The sequence below is a fragment of the Mustela erminea genome, chromosome 8, assembly GCF_009829155.1.
Source record: "Mustela erminea isolate mMusErm1 chromosome 8, mMusErm1.Pri, whole genome shotgun sequence".
Classification (NCBI taxonomy): domain Eukaryota; kingdom Metazoa; phylum Chordata; class Mammalia; order Carnivora; family Mustelidae; genus Mustela; species Mustela erminea.
The window spans coordinates 68,216,372-68,239,615 of NC_045621.1; the positions used below are offsets into that span (position 1 = coordinate 68,216,372).

The window sequence follows — 23,244 nt, forward strand, 5'->3', positions numbered from 1 at the left end:
AGGAAAGAAGGGGAAATCAAGACATTCTCAGAAAAAGAAAACTAAGAGGATTTGTCATTAACAGATCTAACCTAAAAGAATGACTAAAGGAAACTGAGAAAGGAAGGAATCTTGGACTATCAGGAAGGAAGAAGGAACAATGAAAAGAGTAAAAATATGGGACACAAGAAAGAAAGGAAAAGAAGGAGATTGAATTAAAGCTGCATAAATGTTCATAAAACAAATGAACTTGGAGATCAGTGGATATTATGATGATAACTCTTCATATTAGTGCCTTTCTGTTTACACTCTTTATAAAACACATTGTTTTCTTTTAATACATCAGAACCCCATCTTCTAAAGAAGCCACCCTAAAATGTTCTTGTACCACCTACTTGGGGTACAAGAATAATGTTAAGTGATGAATGTGTGTGAAGCCTCTTCTGTTTACTGTCATATCCAGCAATTCTCCCTCTTTAGCAATCCAGCCACCCCTCATGTAAGTTTCCCAACTCAGGTATTGACTACCCTTACCTCGGCTCTGCTGTTTCTTTTGCCAGACTCTGACAAGAGCCACACTTTCATCGCTGAGAACTCTTTATGGAGTCTCAAAAGTGGTTAAAAATAAGTTCTTTGGCCAAGGGGTGTCTCCTCCATTCAGCCCTTATTCTCACATACCCTCTTCAGCTAATAATTATGAATGATCTGGGATTTTTAGAATCTCCAGAGGCTGAATTTGTCCATATAGTGAGACCTTCTGTCTGGGGCTGGGGCTCCACCTATCCCCCATCAGAGACAGAGGACATAAGAAGAGATGGCCAACAATGGACTTTCCCAGCTGATAGATGATAATTCAATTTCCCCCTGGCTTTAGGCTTCCCATATCTCTACTTTGCATTTGGACCACGCCACTATCTAACTCAAGATCATGGGTAGGAATCACATGGTGTAAATTAGTGCATGTGAATGTGTCCACTGTTTTAGTTGATGTGCAGATAGAGAAGGGAGGAGTGAACCAATGACAAAACATTGGCTCTTGACCTGGGAAATTCAGCCATTACTATAAGATACACAGGGAGGTAACAACATGCCTGTGGGACCATGGAGGCCAGTGTGTTTTTTTGAGAGTCAAGTGGTAAATTCAGCCTTGTCTTCTAGTTATTGAAGAAGAGAAGGCTTTAACTTAATATTTTTTTTTCTTGAGCCAAGATCTCCAAGATGAGAACCTAGCATGAGCCTGTGAATGGCAAAATGAGCCTTGTTTTAGCTGCAGGAGCCAGTCGGTTGGAGAGATCCTGGAAGAAGATCAAGGCCTCAAATCCCAAAACCTCACTTTGCCCTTATGCCTTCCTTACTAGTGTATATCCTCTTCTGCAACTCCTTGCACTGTACTAGCCATTTTCCTTCTCTTTTACTCACACAGAAGCAAGGGAATAATTTTGTAAAGCATCCTTTATGCAATGCATATTAATTCATTAACCTTACATCAAGCAATACATTATGTGTGACTCTGATGCTGAAGCTCATTTCTAAGAAAGGACAGAGAATATATGGAAGTTACCTGAAACACAGAGACTGGACGAGTAGTCAGAGGAGTGTTTAATATAATGTTCCTATTGCTATGAAGGACCAGATCAGACTCTGAGAACACACACAGGGTCGTCATAAGTCTGAGAGATCAGATCAGATTTCCTCAGAGTAGGGGGAATGAAAGCAGTGAACTCCATTTATTCAGGAATACATAAAATATGAATTGATTACTTTGACTCAGTGATATATAGATTAGGAAAAACTGGCCTGCAAATTTCTATGTCTAGATAATATAGGTAAATTGTTTGAAGGAATTTGTTATAAAGAATTTTTTAAAAAGTTGACTTTTCTGGTTTTATGTAATGAAATATTGTCCAGTTCATCCTTTTTAAAAACTTTTGTATGTTGATATATATTATAAAGTTTTGAATGTATACATATTCATATTTTTGGATTTTTTAAATTAACATATAATATATTATTTTTGCAGGGGTACAGGTCTGTGAATCATCAGGTTTACACATTTCACAGCACTCCCCATAGCATATACCCTCCCCAATGTCCATAACCCAGCCACCCTATCCCTACCACCCCATACCCCAGCAACCTTCAGTTTGTTTCATGAGATTAAGAGTCTCTTATGCTTTGTCTCCCTCCCTATCTTGTTTCATTTTTTACCTCCCTAACCCCCATGACCCCTCACCCTGCCTCTCAAATTCCTCATATCAGAGAGATAAAATTATTTGTTCCATTTCTTTGAAAAAAAAAAGATAGTATTTTGATAGGGATTGCATTAAGTGTGTATATTGCTTTAGTACCATAGACATTTTCACAATATTTTTTCTTCCAATCCATGAGCGTGGAACATTTTTCCATTTCTTTGTGTCTTCCTCCATTTCTTTCATGAGTACTTTATAGTTTTCTGAGTACAGATTCTTTGCCTCCTTTGTTAGCTTTATTCCTAGGTATTTTATGGTTTTGGTGCAATTGTAAATGAATTCAACTCCTTAATTTCTCCTTCTTCTGTCTTGCTGTTGATATGTAGAAATGCAACTGATTTCTGTGCATTGATTTTATATCCCGACACTTTACCGAATTCCTGTATGAGTTCTAGCAGTTTTGGAGTGGAGTCTTTCGGGTTTTCCACATAAAGTATCATATCAACTGCAAAGAGTGAGAGTTTGACTTCTTCTTTGCTGATTTGGGTGCCTTTTATTTCTTTTTGTTGTCTGATTGCTGAGGCATAGTACTATGTTGAATAGCAGCAGTGAATGGAGGAAATCCCTGCCATGTTCCTGACCTTGGGGGAAAAGCTCTCTGCTTTTCTCCCATTGAGAATGATATTCACTGTCAGTTTTTCATAGATGGCTTTGATGATACTGAGGTATGAACACTCTATGCCTACACTCTGAAGAGTTTGATCAAGAAAGGATGCTGTACTTTGTCAAATGCTTTGTCAGCATCTACTGAGAGTATCATATGGTTCTTGTTCTTTCTTTTATTAATGTATTGTATCACATTGATTGATTTGCAGATGTTGAACCAAACTTGCAACACAGGAATAAATCCCAGTTGGTCATGGTGAATAATCCTTTTAGTGTACTGTTGGAGCCTGTTGGCTAGTATTTTGGTGAGAATTTTCACATCCAAGTTAATTAAGGATATTGGTCTGTAATTCTCCTTTTTGATGGGTCCTTTGTCTGGTTTTGGGATCAAGGTAGACCGGCCTCATAAAATGAGTTTGGAGGTTTTCCTTCCATTTCTATTTTTTGGAACAGCTTCAGGAGACTAGGTATTAATTCTTCTTTAAATGTTTGGTAGACCTATGACCCAGCAATTGCACTACTGGGTATTTACCCTAAAGATACAAAGGTACTGATCTGAAGGGGCACATGCACCCCAATGTTTATAGCAGCAATGTCCACAATAGCCAAACTATTGAAAGAACCTAGATGTCCATCAACAGAGGAATGGATAAAGAAGATGTGGTATATATATACAATGGAATACTATGCAGCCATTAAAAGAAATGAAATCTTGCCATTTGTGATGACTTGGATGGAACTAGAGGATATGATGCTGAGCGAAATAAGTCAATCAGAGAAAGACAATTATCATATGATCTCCCTGATATGAGGAAGTGGAGAGGCAATGTGGGGGACTTAGGGGTTAGGAAAGGAATAAATGAAACAAGTTGGGAACGGGAGGGAGACAAACCATAAAAGACTCTTAATCTCAGAAAAACTGAGGGTTGCTGGGGGAAGGGGGGTTGGGAGAGGGTGGTTGGGTTATGGACATTGGGGAGGGTATGTGCTATGGTGAGTGCTGTGAACCTGGCGATGCACAGACCTGTACCTCTGGGGATAAAATACATTATATGTTTATTAAAAAATTAAAAATTAAAAAAAAAAAGAAGTTTGGTAGAATTCCCCTGGGAAGCCATCTGACCCTTGTTGGGAGGTTTTTGATGACTGCTTCAATCTCCTTACTGGTCATGGATCTCTTCAGGTTTTCTATTTCTTCCTGGTTCACTTTTGGTAGTTCATATGTCTCTACGAATGCATCCATTGTCAAATTTGCTGATGTATATATAGTTGCTCATAATATGTTCTTATAATTGTTGTATTTCTTTGGTGTTGGTTGTGATCTCTCCTCTTTCACTCATGATTTTATTAATTTGGGTCCTTTCTTTTTTCTTTTTGATAAGTCTGGCTAATCCTTTCAAAGAACCAGCTCCTAGTTTCATTGATTTGTTCTACTGTTCTTTTGACTTCTATCTCATTGATTTCTGCTCTGATCATTATTATTTCTCTTCTCCTACTGGGTTTAGGCTTTCTTTGCTGTTCTTTCTCCAGCCCCCTTAGGTACAGGGTTAGGTCGTGTATGTGAGACCTTTCTTGTTTCTTGAGAAAGGCTTGTATTGCTATATGCTTTCCTCCCAGGACCACCTTTGCTGTGTCCCAAAGATTTTGAACAGTTGTGTTTTCATTTTCATTAGTGTCCATGAATTTTTTTAATTCTTCTTTAATTTCCTGGTTGACCCATTTATTGTTTAGTAGGATGCTCGTTAGCCTCCGTGTATTTGAGTTCTTTCCACCTTTCCTCGTGTGATTGAGTTCTGTTTCAGAGCATTGTGGTCTGAAAATATGCAGGGAATGATCCAATCTTTTCGTACCAGTTGAGACCTGATTTGTGACCCAGGATGTGATCTATTCTGGAGAATGTTCCATACGTGTGCTAGAGAAGAATGTGTATTCTGTTGTTTTGGGATGGAATGTTCTAAATATATCTGTCATGTCCATCTGGTCCAGTGTGTCATTTAAAGCCTTTATTTCCTTGTTGATCTTTTGCTTAGATAATCTGTCCATTTCAGTAAGGGGGTGTTAAAGTCCCCTACTATTATTGTATTATTTTTGATGTGTTTCTTATTGTTAATTAATTGCTTTATATAATTGGCTGCTCCCATGTTAGGGGGATAGATATTTAAAGTTGTTAGATCTTCTTGTTGAATAGACCCTTTAAGTATGATATAATGTCCTTCCTCATCTCTTATTATAGTCTTTGACTTAATTTATCTAATATAAAGATTGCCACCCCAGCTTTCTTTTGATGTCTATTAGCATGGTAAATTGTTTTCCACCCCCTCACTTTAAATAGGAAGGTGTCTTTGGGTCTAAAATGAGTTTTTTGTAGACAGCATATCGATGGGTCTTATTTTTTTTTATCCATTCTGATACCCTGTGTCTTCTGATTGGGGTGTTTAGTCCATTTACATTCAGAGTAACTATTGAAAGATAGGAATTTTGTGCCACTGTATTGCCTGTAAGGTGACTGTTACTGTATATTGTCTCTCTCTGTCTCTCTTTTTTTTGGGGGGGGGGTTTGGTGCTTTTAGCCTCCCTCTTTGCTTAGAGGACCCCTTTTAATATTTCCTGTAGGGCTGGTTTGATGTTTGCAAATCTTAAGTTTTTGTTTGTCCTGGAAGCTTTTTATCTCTCCTTCTATTTTCAGTGATAGCCTAGCTGGATATAGTATTCTTGGCTGCATATTTTTGTTTAGTTTAGTGCTCTGAATATATCATGCCAGTCCTTTCTGGCCTGCCAGTCTCTGTGGATAGGTCTGCTGTCAAACTAGTATTTCTACCATTGTATGTTACAGACCTCTTGTCCCGAGCTGCTTTCAGGATTTTCTCTTTGTCACTAAGACTTATTAGGTTTTACTAATGGATGACAGGGGGTTCACCTATTTTTATTGATTTTGAGGAGGGTTCCCTGTGCCTTCTGAATTTTGATGCTTGCTTGCTTCACCAAATTAGGGAAATTTTCTACCTTAATTTGCTCCAATATACCCTCTGCCCTACTCTCTCTTTCTTCTTCTGGGATCCCAATTATTCTAACATTGTTTCATTTTATGGTATCTTTTACCTCTAGAATTCTCCCCTTGTGGTCCAGTAGTCATTCATTTCTCTTTTGTTCAGCTTCTTTATTCTCCATCATTTGGTCTTCTATATCACTAATTCTCTCTTCTGCCTCATTTATCCTAGCAGTAAGAGGCTCCATTTTTTTACTGTATCTCATTAATAGCTTTTTTAAATTTCAACTTGGTTAGATTTTAGTTCTTCTATTTCTCCAGAAAGTGGTTTTATTTCTCCAGAAAGGATTCTCTAATATCTTTCATACTTTTTTTGAGTCCAGGTAGCACCTTGATAATTGTCATTCTGAACTCTAGTTCTGACATATTACTAATGTCCATATTCATTAGGTCCCTAGCTATTGGTACTGTCTCTTGTTGTTTCCTTTTTCTTTCTTTCTTTCTTTTTTTATTTTTTTGTGGTGAGTTTTTCCACATTATCATTTTATCCACATAAGAATAAGTGTATGAGAGAACAAAATACTAAAAGGGTAGCATGGACCCCAGAAAGATATACACTAATCAAATCAGAAGAGACCTCAAACTGGGGCACGGGGGAAGAAAAGGGGAAAAAAATAATATATATATATATATTAGACTGGTAAATAGAATAGAGCCACACACTTGATTTTGGGTGTGTTTTGGTCTGTTAGAAGAAACTACCTCCCAATATTTTATAGAAGGAAAATTATACACACACACACACACACACACATATATATATATATATATCACAGAAAATAAGGGTAAACATGATGAAGAGATGGAATATGACTGTAAAGATGAAAATTCAAAAATATTCTAAAAACGGAATTGAGAAGACAAGAAGTTGGTTGAAAAAAGAAAAGAAAGAAGAGGAAAGAATGTGATCAGGCTGGAGACTAGAACAAAGCCATGTGGTAGATTTAGGGTACATTTTGATCTATTATAAGAAAGTGTATCCCAAAATTTTAAAGAAAGAAAAAACCTATATGTATACAAAAAACGAGGTTCAATTCAATGAAGGGATAAAATATGACTATAACAATGAAAATTTTTAAAGATTTTTTAAAAGGTATTGATGAGATAAAATAGTTTAAAAATTTTAAAGTAAAAAAGGGGAAAAATTAATAAATGTAATAAAAAAAGAAATTTAAAATATTTAACTTCAAAAGACTAAAGAATCATGGGGAAAAAAACGTGAATTGCTTTCCCCTAGCTCTCAGGTTCCACAGTTCTCATTGATTAGTGAACTTGATCTTGGCTGGATATTCTTGGGATCTTCTGGGGGAGGGGCCTTTTGCAGTGATTCTCAATTGTCTTTGCCCAAGGTGGAATTGTACCACCCTTGCCAGGGGCCAGACTAAGTCATCTGCTCAGGTTTGCTCTTGGGAGCTTTTGTTCCCTGAATACTTTCTGTACAGCTTTGGACAACAGGAATGAAAATTGTGTTCTCCCAGTTTCCAGCCCCGTAGAGGCTGAGAACTTGGGGCCCCACTCCTTAGTGTGCCCTCAGAGAAAAACAGTCAGTCCCTCCCGTCTCCCTGGTCTCTGGTCGCACTCCAAGCTCACCCAGCCTGTGACCGAGCATTTCTGTCTCTGGCGCACAGCCCTGTTTGGAGTCTCCAAACCCAGCAGATTCCTGCCATACACTCCCACATTGCTCCTCCTCGAGGAGGAAGGGGGGGCTCTCTCTGGATCTGTCACTTATGGGGTCCCTGCTCAAAGAATAATGGCTCGACTGTGCCTTGGATCATAGTTTAAGGTAATCCCGAGCTGACACTGCACTGCACTCTGATACCTGGGATTTCTGCCACCCTGAGACACCCCTGGTCTTTTTGTGTCCCTGGGGGTCCTGAGACCACACTGTCCCAGTGAGGGCTTCACACCCCACTTAGCCTCTGGAGGGATGTCCCTCAGTGGAGCAGACTTCTAAAAGTTCTGATTTTGTGCTCCTCTGCTCCACTGCCTACTTGGAGCCAGCCCCTCCCCCACGGTCTATCTTCCCATCGCTTCAGATTCACTTCTCCGCATGTCCTACTTTCCAGAAAGTGATCGATTTTCTGTTCCTAGAATTGCTGCTCTTCTCTTTTATCTGCTGTTGTGTTTGTAGGTGTTCAGAATTGTTTGATAACTATCTAGCTGAACTCCTGGGACCTGATGATATTTTGGTCTCCTACTCCACCTTCTTGCTGCTCCCCTCCTTTTGGGGCATTTTTTGATCATGTTAATAAAGAAATTCTGTATACAAATTAGCAGAAATACTACTCAACTTGTAAAAACTAATGCTAACTCCAATGTCATGACCATTACCATTCAGGATTCCTTTGTTCACCAGTAAATACAGTTTATTTCCTTACATGCATCTTAAATAAAGTAGATACATTTTTTGAAAAGACTTTACTTATTTATTTGACACAGAGAGAGTATGAGCAGGAGGAGAGGCAGAGGGAGAGAAAAAGTAAGAAGCAGACTCTCCACTGAGCAGGGAGCCCAATGCAGGGTTTGATCCCAGGCTCCTGGCATCATGACCTGAGCTAAAGGCAGAGGTTTAACCAACTGCACCATCCAGGTGCTCCAAAGTAGATAAATTTTTATTTGAAGTTGAATAAATATGGAGCCTGGAGAAGTATCATACCCCAAAGCCTATAGCCCTACAAAGATTGGTGAATTCCTTGCCTTTATTTTGTTTGGCTTTCCAATGGAAATTTATTCAAAGGATGGTAGGTGAGATGGGTGTGGCAGGATAAGGGTGGAAAATATGATCTCACCTGTCGAATAAAAGGGTAGTAGTTAGACAAGATCCTGTTAGATATAGCTGAGAGTATACTAGTGGAAAAGACCTTAATTTAAGGTTTAATTTCTGGCTGAACTCCAGAAAGCACTGACCTACCCCCTTTTCAGGGACTCCATTGGGGAGTTGTATTCTATGATGTGTGGACACAGCATCTGTCTAAGGTGCCTTCCTTTTTGGTAATGGAGACTGACATAAAGCTCAATCTGTCCATAGTGCTTTCAGTTTCACTGAAGAAGCAAAACTTTGAAAACCTGGCAGTGGGCAATCTGGTCAGCCACATCAGAGCTGGAGCCAGCAGTGAACAAGGATCTGAGGATTTGCTCTGGAATGGGGAATTTCTATGTGACCACACATTCATTTGTATAGCTGCTGCAACAAATTACCGCAAGGATTCTCTAAACAACAGTATTGTCTCACAATCTTTGAAGTTAATAGTTCAAAGTCAAGAGGTCTGCAGGGCTATGCTTCCTCTAAAGGTTCTAGAAGAGGATCCTTTCTTGCTTCTTTCTACCTTTGGTGGGTACCGGCAATCCTTGGCATTCCTTGACTTGTGCTGCACTGCTCCTGTTTCTGCAGCCATTGTCACATGGCCTTTTTTCCTCAGTGTCTGTTTTTGTGTGTCTTCTCTTATAAGGACATCAGTAATACTGGATTTAGACTCCACCCTAGTCCAGTATGACCTTCTCTTAACTCATCCCATCTGCAAAGACACTATTTCTAAATAGGGATACATTCTGAGTTCCAGGTGGACATATATTTTTGCAAGACAGTATTCAATCTAGTACAGACAGTGATAATAAAACTCAGAAAAGAACTGACCCACTCCATTTGCCCAAACTATTCTCAAGACCTCTGTTTACTATTCTGCAAACCCAACATCTGCTTCACTTGTCTCAGGAGAGAGAACAAGGGCAGTCTTTTTGTCTCCAGTGCCTTGTCATCTCTCCAGTCCAGAGGGTCGAGATCAATATGGCTCTGGGGAGGCTGATAGCTGAGATCAAAGTGATTGTGCCTATGCTAAGTATATACAGCTGGATGCTGAAGTTCTCTGTGTATGTGAGTTTGGGTCCAGACATGGCAATGACTTCCTCCTGTTTTCTACTGACCTGAGGAACATCAGATGTGGATAAAGCTAGCAAAATCAGCAGAGAACCTGGAGATGTCTTGTCTACTGCTTGTGTCCTGGCTTCCCTTATCTTACATTCTGGCTGCCACCATGAGCAGGAGAAAGTGAAGATAGCTGAGTGGACTGTCGGGGTTTGTGGGGAATCTGCATATTGTTAAGAAACTTCCTGTAATCTTCAGACCTTGGGTTCTGGGTTGTGAGCGTCAGGGGAGGACACGAAGTAGCTGTCACTTCTGAACCCTGTGCATAGCCAGACTTTCAGAAGGTCAGGATTTTCCTGGACTGGGATCTGAAGGCCATTTTGTGTTTTAGGGCTGTATATGAATTAGAGCTCTTGTCTCTTATCATTTCTAATTTAAAAAGACTTTTTGCAAATTTATTGTATCTTATAACATATTTTGGTTGAATTAAGGATATGAACTCTCAATTTTATTTTATATGTTTATTAAAAACAGCTTTATTGAAATAAAAGTTCATACAATAAAGTACACATGTCTAAATTACACAATTTGGTGAATTTTGGCTTATGTATCACTTGTGAAGCCATGGTCACAATCCAGATAGCAAACCTACCCCTCACGCCTAAGTTCTCCAGTGCACCTTAATATCTACTTTGGTCACTACAGATTAGTTTGCATTTTTTGAGTTTCATATAAGTAGAATCATTTAGTAGGTAGTCTTTTGCGGATGCTGTTTTTGCTCAGCATAATCGTTTTGAGATTTACCAATGTAGTATGTAGCAACAGCTTCTATCTTTTTATTTCTGATTAGTATTCCATGGGGTGGGATATGCAGAATTGGTTTCTTCAAACATCCATCGGTGGACATCTGGGTTATTCCCAGCTTGGGGGCTGATACAAATAAAACTACTATGAATATACATGTAAAACATATAATAGACTACTATACCATAGGGAAAATAATTGCAAAATAGCAACAATATAGTGTGTATACCGAAGGACCCATACTCTTCTCACTTTTCCACAGAAGCTGGTCTGGCCAAAGTTACCTGTGAGTTCGTTATGGCTGAATCCAGGTAACCTGTGTTGGTGCTCATGTTACATTCCCTCCGTAGTCTTCGACTCCTGCAGCCCCCTCTACCCTCAGCTTCTGTCAGTTTATTGTCTCACTCTCCTGCAGCTAGTATGAACTCATTCCTTGTCTTCATGCTAGCACCTGTATGTGTGGGTGTTTTTTATTGTCAATAATTCTCTTCTTTCATGTTTCAAACTTCTTGTCACTGATTGTTGCTTTCTTTTTCTTTTTCCCAGTCTGTGCTTGATGTTCATTGATAGCTGACTTTGAGATAAGATTTTAAAAATTCTTGCACCCTCCATGTCTATGGACCCTTATTTCTATGGTGTTGAAAATTAAAAAAAAAAAAATAGCTGGCAACGTGACCACTGTTACCTTTGTTTTCTGAGAAAGCAGAAAGAAAATAGTATTCTCTGGGGTTTCATTTTCAACTTGTTTTTCTTATGAGGCAACTTTCTCGAAACCATTTCATCTTCGTCATGGATTTAACAGATGTGTCTGCTAGAACTCCCAAGTTTGAATCTGCAGCGCAGCTCTGCAGACCCTCAGGCTTTATGATAGTTCTGTTTTTATCTGTCATTAAGATGTGTGTTGTTGAAAATTCACAACCAAGTATTGTTTCTTTGTTCATGTGTTTATTTTTAACCCTCACTGATCATGTCAATATATGTTTAATCTACCCCCATTTTAACTACTTGCAAGAAATGATTTCTGTTCCTGTTTTTATCCTACTGCTTGATTAAAAAATCATGTTAACCTCTGACTTCCAGTCAGTTCAGCCATACGTTTTGAACTTAGGCCAGTTTGTTGTTTGATGGAATTATCTAATGGGAGTATCTCTTCAGTGTGTTTGCCTCTTTTTTTGACCAAGAAAAGTTTTGGACATAACTATTGGGTAGCATGTTTTACCCACTTTTTCCTATCATATGCATTTTTACCTTTCAAGATGATTCTGAAACCATCCTCGAGGAAAGCTACAAGCAATTTCTGCATTTCTTGTTTGGTTTTGGTTTGGATTGTTTTGCTTTTAGCCAAGTCTGCTGTCTTTAGCTGCAAAAAATTCTGGCAACTTTCCTTCAAAATGTGCATAATTGAATGTTGTTGTAAGAGTCACATTTCTGTATAGTTATAGCTCAGGATTTTCCCAGGCAAGATATAAAAAGGTTTGGGCTCATTTTTATCTCCACAATGATAAAACATGTATCTGAAATAGACATACGAACACATCTTATGCTTCTTAGATCTACCGTTGTGTGTACCAGTAAATAATTGTCTGTGGCCTGAGTGTGCCAACATCTTCACTGTCAAGTTCATTGTGGAAAGTTTAAAGAGTGACATTAGGTACCATAGTCTTCAGTGATTCCTGATGTGTTTTTTTTTTAATTTTTAAAATTAAAAAAAAAAGATTTTATTTATTTATTTGACAGACAGAGATCACAAGTAGGCAGAGAGGAGGGTAGTGGGAAGCAGGTTCCCTGCTGAGCAGGGAGCCCGATGTGGGGCTCCATCCCAGGACCCTGAGATCATGACCCGAGCTGAAGGCAGAGGCCCCAACCCACTGAGCCACCCAGGCGCCCCAGATTCCTGACGTTTTGATGGAGGAATTTTTTACTGACTTGGACAAAGTGTATGCACTGCTTGTGCACAGATGGGTCTAAATTTCTACCAGGTGAAATCTTGGAAGCTATTTCAGTCAGGGAGCTCATTCAGTCAAGGTCATTAGAGGATGAACGCAGCAACAGATAGTCACTCATACAGGAGATGCATTGTCATTTTAAGATGGAAAGAGGAAAAATACATCTATCATTAAAAAAAAAACCTTAATTTTGATTGCTTTTGTTATGGGGACACTCACTAAAACAGAAAATGTTTTTATAATCTATTTATAATCTCATGTTTGTAAACAAAACATTTTATTTATCACATTTTAAGCAATTCCAGTAGGAAGTTGCACTAGTTTGTGGAAGCCAGTAGATTTTTTACAGCCAAAAGGGGGGAAATAAAAGCTTCTATGGATTCATCAAGAAATCACACTTTCTGGAGTGAACACTCAGGCGGAAGAGTGCCAGCTGTACGCGCTGGTGACGATAGCATAATCAGTTCTCGCCAAAGACATTGCTCACTGTTTCTGCACTGCAGGGTTGATTCTGGGGATTCCCATATAACGTCAAAGTACCAAATGTGCAGTATTTTTACTGACATGTAAAAATTTTTATGACCTACTGGTTTTCAGGAAGAAACTTGACGTTGGCCAAGATGGAAAGCCAGAAGTCGACTGCATATTCATGTGATAAGTTCTTTTAAAAAAAATCAAATCTCAGAAATTTTAAAATTTTAAATGAATTTTTTAAATCCCAAAAATCTTTCAGGAAAATTTATGCTCTGAATAGAAGCTCCCTCTGTCCCATGGCTGCCCTTTCATTCTCAGGCAGTACTGGATATCACTAGGGATGAGTATATTTCCTGAGAAGCACAAACAGCAGTGGGGAAACACAGGCTTTAGATCTCTATTTCCACTTCCTGTGTGTGACTTCAAGGCAGTTGTCATGGGGCACCAATCTAGAAGAGGTTCTGAAACATCAACAGAAATAAGAAGTGGAGAAAATTGGGCTTACCTAGGTTTCCCAGATGAAATGTAAGACACTCAATTAAATTTGAATTTCAGAAAAATGACAAATAATTTTAAAATATAAATATGTTCTGTTTCGTGCATTGGGACATAATTATACTAAAAATTATTCATTCTGTATCTGAAATTCAAATTTAAATGGGTGTCCTGTTTTGTATTTGCAAAATCTGGCAACTCTAGACTTACCACACTCTTAATACAAAGGATGCTGTTTAGGACTGGTAGATGCACTATAATGAGGTGCTGAGAGAGTGGATTAGTAAGGTGCTCATGTCTAACCACAGACAGTTTAACTCTCTTCTAAAGAAGGTGGTACTAATTAAATGCAGGCTTAGTTTTTGTTGGCATTATTCATGGTATGTATATGTACAGTTTGGATGTAGGCTTGCATTTTCACTGAGTAGGATATGCAGAGCTGGGCCATGGCCGAGTTGCTTGAGGGAACACAGGAGTAGCTAAGGGTTGCCAATGCCTGGTCGTCCTGTGTATTCCCCTATCCTGCTCTCAGCCTTTCTGCTAAGTAAACAGTGAACTAATATAGCCAGAGAATGTCTGAAATGGCCCCCAGTTGTCAGCTTGCCTGGGGCAGTCACACATCTCTGGTGGACCTGATTGAAAATAAGGTGGGTAGGAGTAGTCAGTGGACCAGGTTCCAGTTCTGGCTCCTTCTTCTGACTGAGAGATTGGGGGAAAGTTACTCAATACCTCCAGGCTCAGTTTTCCCATCCGCAGGATAATAGTACCTACCTTAAAAGAGTATTGTGAGGATTAAATGAATTAATTTATGTAAAGCAAGTGTTGGCTTCTAATAAGAGTACAATAAATGGCAGATGCTCTTTTAATGTTATTTTCCAAAACAATGTGTGCCAGATTGTATTGAATTGTTTGCCTATGGTGTTATTGTTTGCCTTATTTGAATGTACCCATCTTGAGGAGAGTATCATGGTGACATACAGTAGGCACTGGATGAATGCTAAGGTGAAGACTGTTACCATTTACTGTCACTCCCCCATTGGTTCCTGAACAATCACACTTGCAGACCTGGTCCCTTACGCCACAACTTTCCAACTGAAATGTTGGTCCTTCGGCCTGAGGAATTGATTCCCTCAGCCTTTGAGGTGGCCTGAGCATTAGCAGGTAGTTGGGGAACATTGATCTGTTTATCTCAGCCATTTTCTTTCTTTCTTTCTTTTTTAAAAATTTTTATTTATTTTTTAAATTTCTTTTCAGTGTTCCAGGATTCATTGCTTATGCACCACACCCAGTGCTTCATGCAATAAGTGCCCTCCATAATACCCACCACCAGGCTCACCTAACCTCCTCCCCTCCTCTCCTCCAAAACCCTCAGTTTGTTTCTCAGAGTCCACAGTCTCTCATGGTTCGTCTCTCCCTCCAATTTTCCCCAAATCCCTTCTCCTCTCCATCTCCCCATGTCCTCTGTGTTATTCCTTATGCTCCACAAATAAGCGAAAGCATATGATAACTAACTCTCTCTGCTTGACTTATTTCACTCAGCATAATCTCCTCCGGTCCCGTCCATGTTGATACAAAAGTTGGGTATTCGTCCTTTCTGATGGAGGCATAATATTCCATATTATGTATGGACCACATCTTCCTTATCCATTCGTTCGTTGAAGGGCATCTTGGTTCTTTCCACAGTTTGGTGACCGTGGCCATTGCTGCTATGAACATTGGGGTACATATGGCCCTTCTTTTCACTTCATCTGTATCTTTGGGGTAAATACCAAGTAGTGAAATTGCAGGGTCATAGGGAAGCTCTATTTTTAATTTCTTAAGGAATCTCCACACTGTTTTCCAAAGTGGCTATATCAACTTGCATTCCCACCAACAATGTAAGAGGATTCCCCTTTCTCCACATCCTCTGCAACACACATTTACTGTCATGTTAATTTTGACCATTCTAACTGGTGTAAGCTGGTATCTCAATGTGGTTTTGATTTGAATCTCCCTGATGGCTCGTGATGATGAACATTTTTTCATGTATCTGTTAGCCATTTGTATGTCTTCTTTGGAGAAGTGTCTGTTCATCTCAGCCATTTTCTATGAGTGCCATGACTTTTAAAAAGGTTGGAAGTCTCTGTTAGGCAGTAGTGTAAAAGGTTCAGTGGTTACAGAGTTATATATATATATATATATATATATATATATATAGTTTGGTACAACTTGTGAGAAGTAAAACAGGTTTTAGATTTTTGCTAGCTAGCCTGCTAGATAAAGATTGGAAAATATGCAGTAGATTGAGGTTGTTTGAGGAGGTTACAATTGTGGGTGAGATTTCCCCCTAATATTTTTCCCAATGCATTTCTGTAATTAAGAGGGGAAATAAGTATTATTTTTAAAACTTTTTTATTTTTAGTGTTACTTTTAAAATGTTAATTTACATGTACCTTCACGTAAGTTGTTATAAAAAGTACAGTTGTTATATCATAAACAATAGAGTGGCCTAGGGTGAGGGTTAAATAAAAGTGTACATTTAATCTATGAAGAAAAATGTGTTTCTCAAGGAAAAATAAAAAATGTTGTCCGTTCATGAGAAACTAATAACTGTTGAAATTTAGACACTGATACAAAGAGAATTTTTGAATTCAGAGGCTAAAAAAAAATCAACATATTTAAAATGGACTAAAAAATCATTTCAAAATTCATTATAAAATGGACTAAAGTCCATAAAAATGGACTAAAAAATCATTTCAAAATTCATTATAAAATGAATTTAATGAGTTAAGGATTCACTCAATACTACTGTGTTTGTTGAGTGACTATGTGAATAACCAAGCACCAATTGTGTGCCAGGCCTCTGCTAAGCAACCATAGTGTCAGATATGTGGTCCCTATTCCAAAACTGCCCATGATCTGGGAGAAGAGTCAAGTTTATTTTTCTTACCAAAGCATTTTGTGTTTTTTGTTTATTTGTACTAGTTGGATTATAAAGCCAGGATTACTAATTTGTCTTAAACACCTGCTTCCTGGATTTGTTCAGGAAATGAGCATATTTCCAACTCTTCCAGGAAATGTCGATAACCACCTTTTTATCTCTTTCTTGGATTAAACTCATTAAATTTACTTCCATTTGAATGTCTAGAGTGTTCTCCTTTCCATTTAGTATTCTTGGCCCACCCAGAAATGTAGTGTCACTTTTTGCACATTTACATTGCTTTTCAAAGATCGTTTCTATTGGTGTGGCATTTTTTCCCCCAAAAAGTTTATTGGTGTCTGAAGATCTCAGATTTTTTACTGTAGATGATATATTAATACGAGAAGAAATCAATATTGTAAACAAGTGGTCATGCCACATGAGTAAAAAACCACAATTACAAACACATATAGAAAAATTACTATTATAATCAAATAAAACCATAATAAAATGATCTGACACATTTCATGATTTACATATCTGTACTTGGACAGCAGTGTAATTAGGGACAAATGGTTCATATGATGTTCAAGTAAATGACTATAATTAGGATTACTTTCATGCAGTTAAGCCATATTTTTAGTCATTCTGTGTACCCTTTCATCATCTTCACACGCCCACTGACACTTGCAGATGGGAAAAGACAAAGGTCTGGAATCTTACTCATACAGCTGGTGGGCCCTGTCATCCATCTTTCCCTGCCTTAGCCCTGAGAGTCCCTATGTCCTCTTGGTGTGTCCCCTCAGCTCTCAACCTCCCTTCTCCCAACAACAGTGCCTTTTCACTCAGAACTACATTCTGCTCTACTCTACCATCCTGGAGTGGTGGAATGAGGCAGCAGACACTTGAGAGCCAAAAGAATGAAGAATGCCTAGTTACATGAGGAGGGAGACAAATGGTGAGTGAGGAAGGAAGTGGACTGTGAATTATATAAATTTTCTGTGCTTCCCTGATATCTGGGAGAGCACCTGCAGAAAGGTAAAATGAGAGGTTGTCTAAGTTAAGTGCATGTATAACTTATTGTCCAAACTGGGATACTTTCGAGAGTGAATGGGGGAGTATTAACAATTTCACTGGGACCATAGGTATGAGCCATGATTGTCTCAGGGAAAACTGGACTTAGTGCCACACTATTTCTAAGTGGGCAATGGAGAGAGAAGAAGAGAGTTATAGTTATTGTCACACCTGAATGAACATGAAATATGGAGCTCTAGGGCTCTGTCCTAATTAGTCTCTATACCTTTTGTCCCTTTCTCTTCCAGTTCATTCCCTGTGAGAAGACAGATTTTCCAAATTAATGCTATAGTTTTTTCAGGGTCTTTAAAATCTCCACTGGTCCCCCATGGTTAGCAGAATAAAGTCTGTACCCTTACCAGCTGGCTTTCCAGCCCTGCCCCATAGGGTTTCAATCTTATTTCTCAGTTTTCCTCTTTGAGAAACCATTGGAGCTTCAAACCATTGAAACTACTGACAACTATTTACCTGTAATTTGTTACTCCATGTCTTTGCTCGTGCTTTATCACCCTGTTGCCTGGAAACCTACCTTATGTTTTTACTTATACAATTTCTGTCCACTTTCCATGACCCAGTTCAATTTTCAGCTAAAATGCCGTGGAAAGCTGAGAACTGGAAGAAAAACATTCTCTGTGAAGCCTTCTCTACTCGCTCTTGTCTTGTCCAGCTCTCCATCCCCAGGAGTTTGTATATAGATATCTGTGTACCTTTATATGGACCCACAAGACTGCTTTCATCCTTGCATTAGCATCATTTAGACAGAGGTCTTAGATCCCCTTATAGATCAGAAGTTGCTTTAGGGCATAATCAAAGTATCATTCTTCCTGTAATTCTCAAAAGCTTTGTACTTGGTCCACACACAGTGGACTTGTTGAATAAAAGAGGTTAGAGACTGAAATTCAGAATTCTAATAATGTTCTTTATCTTTGCTTGGGTGAAGAAAAGCTCTGAGACAAAGGTAATTCCTATTTTGCTTGCTCAGAGACTTGGGACTGGTGTGGGTGTGAGCATCTAATTCTTGCTGGCCCTGAGGAGTGGCTCCTTATTCCTTATAGGAGGACTAGAAGAGGTGGACCAGATTCTGGCATTTAGGAAGGCTGTTATGACCTCTCAAACTAGATCTATTTGTTAATCGTAGACAGTCACAGTATTCTGTTACTAAATGGACTATACATGACTGTCACAAGGCCTCTCTCTGATACAGGCATCAGTCTGCCACTGGCCCTTTGGGAACTCTGTCTGTAGGCATCTTATTGCCTGGGTAGTCATAATCACTGGATGCAATCATTCAAACTTACCTGAAATTATATGCAGGGGTGGCTTTCTTTTTATGAAACCAGCACTCTAGATAACAGCCTACCTGGTTTGGACTATTAATTCTGATCACTTTGGAAACCAAAATGACTAACACTATAAAGAAAGACTGTCAAATTGAATCTTCACCCCTGACTAATCATAATCTCTGCCATATGTCCTTGGCACAAATTGTGTTGCTGCCTGGGGCACTTCATCCTCTGCAGTGAGGCATGCTGGAAATTTGTATTGGTGAGGACTGCTCTTGCCATTTTACACTCTGAAAGGGTACCAGAACCTAGTTCCAAAAAGAATGAAATTCAAGGCATCTATTTTCCCTAGTATTCATGGGGTTGGAACTATAGATATAAGGTGTCTTAGATTTGGTGGGTATGACACAGTTTTAGCTGACAGGACCCTATAGTACATAATCTCTAGTTTATAAGCCATAGCTATACCATATAGAAAACATTATTGCAACCAAATTCCTGAGTGTACTTTGACTTAGCCCTAGATCTGGAAGCCCCAGTCCTATTTGGTCAAGGTATTTAGATTCTAAGATGCAAAGTACCTGATTTATTTTTATTTATTATTTACTTGTTGGCTCTCTACATAATTTCTCTAGACTTTTCTAAAGATGGACAGAATCAGAGAGATAATTTAGCCTCATGGCTCCCTTTTGGATAGGAGGAAGCCAAAAGTAGAGAGGTTAAGGAACTGCTTGAGGTAGTACAGCTTGTTAGTGGTAATGCTTAATGTAAGTGACATGATAACACTTCCACCACATTCTTTTGGTCACAGAGTCAGTCTGGAGCTATTAGGAGGGCAAATAAGTCCCAATTCTTGATAGAGATAATGGCAAAGCATGTGTGGCCATCTTTAACACACCATACTTATAAAGTAGAAATTTTGCTTCATAACATTTACTCCCCTTTTAATTGAAAAAAAATTTCAGCTATTCTTTCTTCATTTTTTTTCTTTTCTATTTTCTCTCTTTTTTCTTTCTGAAACATGCAAGTTAAACTCTTAATATTTTTCCACAGTTCAGTGAATCTCCATTTATTACTTTTTATCCTTTTTTTCTCTCCGTGCTTTAATTGGGATAGTTTCTACAGCCTGCCTTAAGATTCACCATTTTGTTTTTCTGCAGTGCCCAATATACTCTTAAGCCCACCCAGTGAATTTTTGTCCTCCTTTCATATTTATAATGGTTGTTTCAAAGTCCTTGTTTGTTATTTTCACCATGTCTGGGTCATCTCTGGGTCTGTTTCTCTTGATGTTTTCTGCTTATGAGTCACTTTTTTGGTTTGTTTCCTTGCGTGTATAGTGATTTCTGATTGTATGTTGGAGATTATGAGCTCTGATACAGAAAGTCTCAGATTTGTTACTTTATTTAAAGCCTTTTATTAAAGCTTATTTTTGAGCCTTGTTGGTCTAGATCTTGGGCTAGAATGGCTTTTTTGGAGTCTCAGTTGAATGTCCAGGCTGATCAGTGAGATCTGTCTACCCTAGCTGGCCAGAGCTGTTATCTCTCAGCACTGTGTAACCTCCAATATCCCCATTCGGCTTCTACTACCTAGGAACTATTGTCTACCAGGCCTCTCCATGAGTATTGACCTGCACATTTGCAGTTAATGACTCAAGAAGACCCCTATGCTGAATTTTGGAGCTCTTTCTATGAATAGCTCCCTTCTCTTTAGTTTACTGCACTGCAGATTCCAGCCACATCAGCATCCATCAATTCTGATTGTTGCCCCACCAGCCCCATGAGACTGCCATGCTCTAATTGGGTTCTCTTTCTTTGCCTGTATTCCAGATAGTGACCCATGCAAAACTCCAGAGTTATTTTTTGGATTACCATTTGTATTCCCCTTCTTTCTGGTATCATAGTCATGTGTTACCATTATCCCAATACCTGAAAACAGTTGCTTCATGTCTTTTTTTCAACTTTATGTTGTTTACTGTGGGAAGGTTAGTCTGGCACCAGTTACTCTTCTTTTTATATCGAGACAGTTTTTTTTTTTAAACAAATAAGACATTTATTTTATTTTTAAAAGTATAAATTGTCATTCTATATCATGAAATGACTCATCTATAGCATCAAATATAGAGATGATTTTGCTAGTGAACTAAAGACACCTATAGAGTGGGGCACCTGGGTGGCTCAGTCAGTTAAGCATCTGCCTTTGGCCCAGGTCACGATCCCAGGCTTCCAGAATCGAGCCCTACATCAGGCTTTCTGCTCAGCTGGGAGTCTTCTTCTCCCTCTGCCTTTCACCCTGTTCATGCTCTCTCTCTCAAATAAATAAATAAAATTAAAAAAAAAAATAAAGACACCTACAGGGCTTTCTTTGTTGTCTTAAAACCCGTTAGTTTGGGGCACCTGGGTGGCTCAGTGGGTTAAAGCCTCTGCCTTCAGCTCCAGTCATGATCCTGGGGTCCTGGGATCAAGCCCCATATCAGGCTCTCTGCTCAGTGAGGAGCCTGCTTCCCCTTCTCTCTCTGCCTGCCTCTCTGCCTACTTGTGATCTCTGTCTGTCGAATAAATAAATAAAATCTTTAAAAAACAAAAACAAAGACAAAAAAACCCTGTTAGTTTTAGGTCAAAATGGTACGTATCTACCTTGACATGCTAAGTTCTTTGTTCTGTCTTGAGTTCTTTGCTGAAAGCCCTGGAATTCTGTTATCTAGTCTTCCTTATGAGAACTGACCACTTAAGCCTTCAGAATCTCATCACCGATGCAGAGACCTGTCTTCATCCAATGGGTCTACATACCAGTTTTTTAATTCCTATCTACTATATATCAATTAAAGTAAAATATAGGCCCACTTCCCCTAATTTAAATATACTTATATCCATTACAAGTATTGTGGGGCAGGAGATATTAGGTACCACAACAGCCTGAGTATCTCCATGCAAGAATAATAAACTCCCTTGTAGTTGTTGGTGCTATATTGTGTATTCTAGTTTAGAACAATTTTGAATTTGGGCCTAATTCAGTGGACTTTTCTGAGAGCATCTTGCTTGAAAATGGTATCTGTTCTCTTTGTTTCTGGGATATAGCTTGAGAACTGCCTTATTTCCATTTCCCATGTAGTTTTTACCTTCAGAAAAGGCTGAGTAATATTACATTTGTGAATATTTAGGTTTCCTTAATTGGTCATGAAAATTAGCAGGGGCTCACATGAAGAAAAATATAAATGGATCCTCTAAGAAATCTTCATGTGTACATAGGCTGTTATTGAAGTGGTTCTTTGTGCTTTCTTTCACTGAGAACACCAGCAGTCTGAGGACTCATTATTACTCTGATCTGCTAAGTGTGGTAGAAAACAGCAAAAGCTTTGTGAAACAGATAGTTTCTTATCCAAAAAGTGATCTGATTTCCTTTAAAATAGTATTAACTTTTAATAATAATCCACTCACATGTACAAATACAACAAGCACAAAAGTATATTTATTCTTCAGCAATGTTCATTGGGCAGCTACTCTATACTAGATACTGTTCAAGGTACTGGAGCTATAGCAGTAATCCAAACAGAAAAAAAACCCTGCCTTCCTGGAGTTTACATTCTAGTGGAGACGATCACCCAAATAAATAATTTTTGTTACTATAAATACTATGTTAGGAAGTGTCCAGTGCTATAGAAAAAAAAGAATCTTGGGTCAGGTATTGTAGAAAAAAAAGAAAGTGGGTCAGGAACTGCCAAGAGAGCTGAGTTAAGGTGGGCAGCCAGGGCAGGCTCACTGAGAAGAGAATTGGTACTCAGGCTGGCAGTAGGTGAGAGGTGAGTCACACCAGGATCTGGGGACAGAGCAACCCTGGCAGAAGGAATACCCATCGCAAAAGCTCTGAGGTGGCCCATGGCCTTCAAGGTGCAGGAAAAACACACACCTGTGGGTCTGGAGAAGGGATTTAAGGGGAGTAGTTGAAGAGGAGGTTTCAAAGGAAAGATATCAAGCTTGGGGGCCAGACTATTCACTATTGTAGTACCATACCCACTTCTCTTTTAAAGCCAGAGATTTCCAACCAGCTGATCCAGCAAGGGGAGGTGTTTTCAAAACTCCCTGCTAAATAAAATATTTTAAAAGTGGGGAGGCAACGCCTGAGCGGCTCAGTTGGTTAGGCATCTGCCTTCCACTCAGGTCAGGATCCTGAGATTGAGCCCCTTCCTTGGGCTCCCTGATAGTTAGGGAGCTTCCTTCTCCCAGTCCTCCCTACTTATGCTCTCTGTCTCTTTCTCTCTGCCTCTCAAATAAATAAATAAATCTTTAAAAAAATCTTTTAAAAAACCCTCCCTGCTAAATCTTTAAAAACAAAACAAAACAAAACCTCCCTGCTAAAAATGTGCTTCTCTCCAGTGCTTCTCCTGGGCTTTGTATCCTGCACCTCAGGCTGGTTGGGAGTGATGAAAGATTGAGAATCATTCTTCTTAGGTAAACTAAAGTCCTCCTAGCCTCTGCCCCCATCCTCCATATTTTTCCTTTCTTTCTGCTTCAAGGGTGTCCTTCAAGTTGC

The 23,244-nt window shown here is 38.9% G+C and overlaps 1 protein-coding gene across 4 annotated transcripts in view; it reads left to right on the forward strand.

Moving 5' to 3' along the window:
- Positions 1-23,244, forward strand: part of RAPGEF4 (Rap guanine nucleotide exchange factor 4) — a 288,137-nt gene that overhangs the window by 20,907 nt on the left and 243,986 nt on the right. Inside the window, exon 2 of one of the 4 annotated variants that reach the window (XM_032355960.1) lies at positions 10,809-10,857. The exons of the other annotated variants lie outside the window; for them this stretch is intronic. Coding sequence (XP_032211851.1) covers positions 10,844-10,857 — 14 coding nt within the window. The 5' untranslated portion in view covers positions 10,809-10,843. The remainder of the gene's footprint in view (positions 1-10,808; positions 10,858-23,244) is intronic. 4 annotated transcript variants of the gene reach the window in all.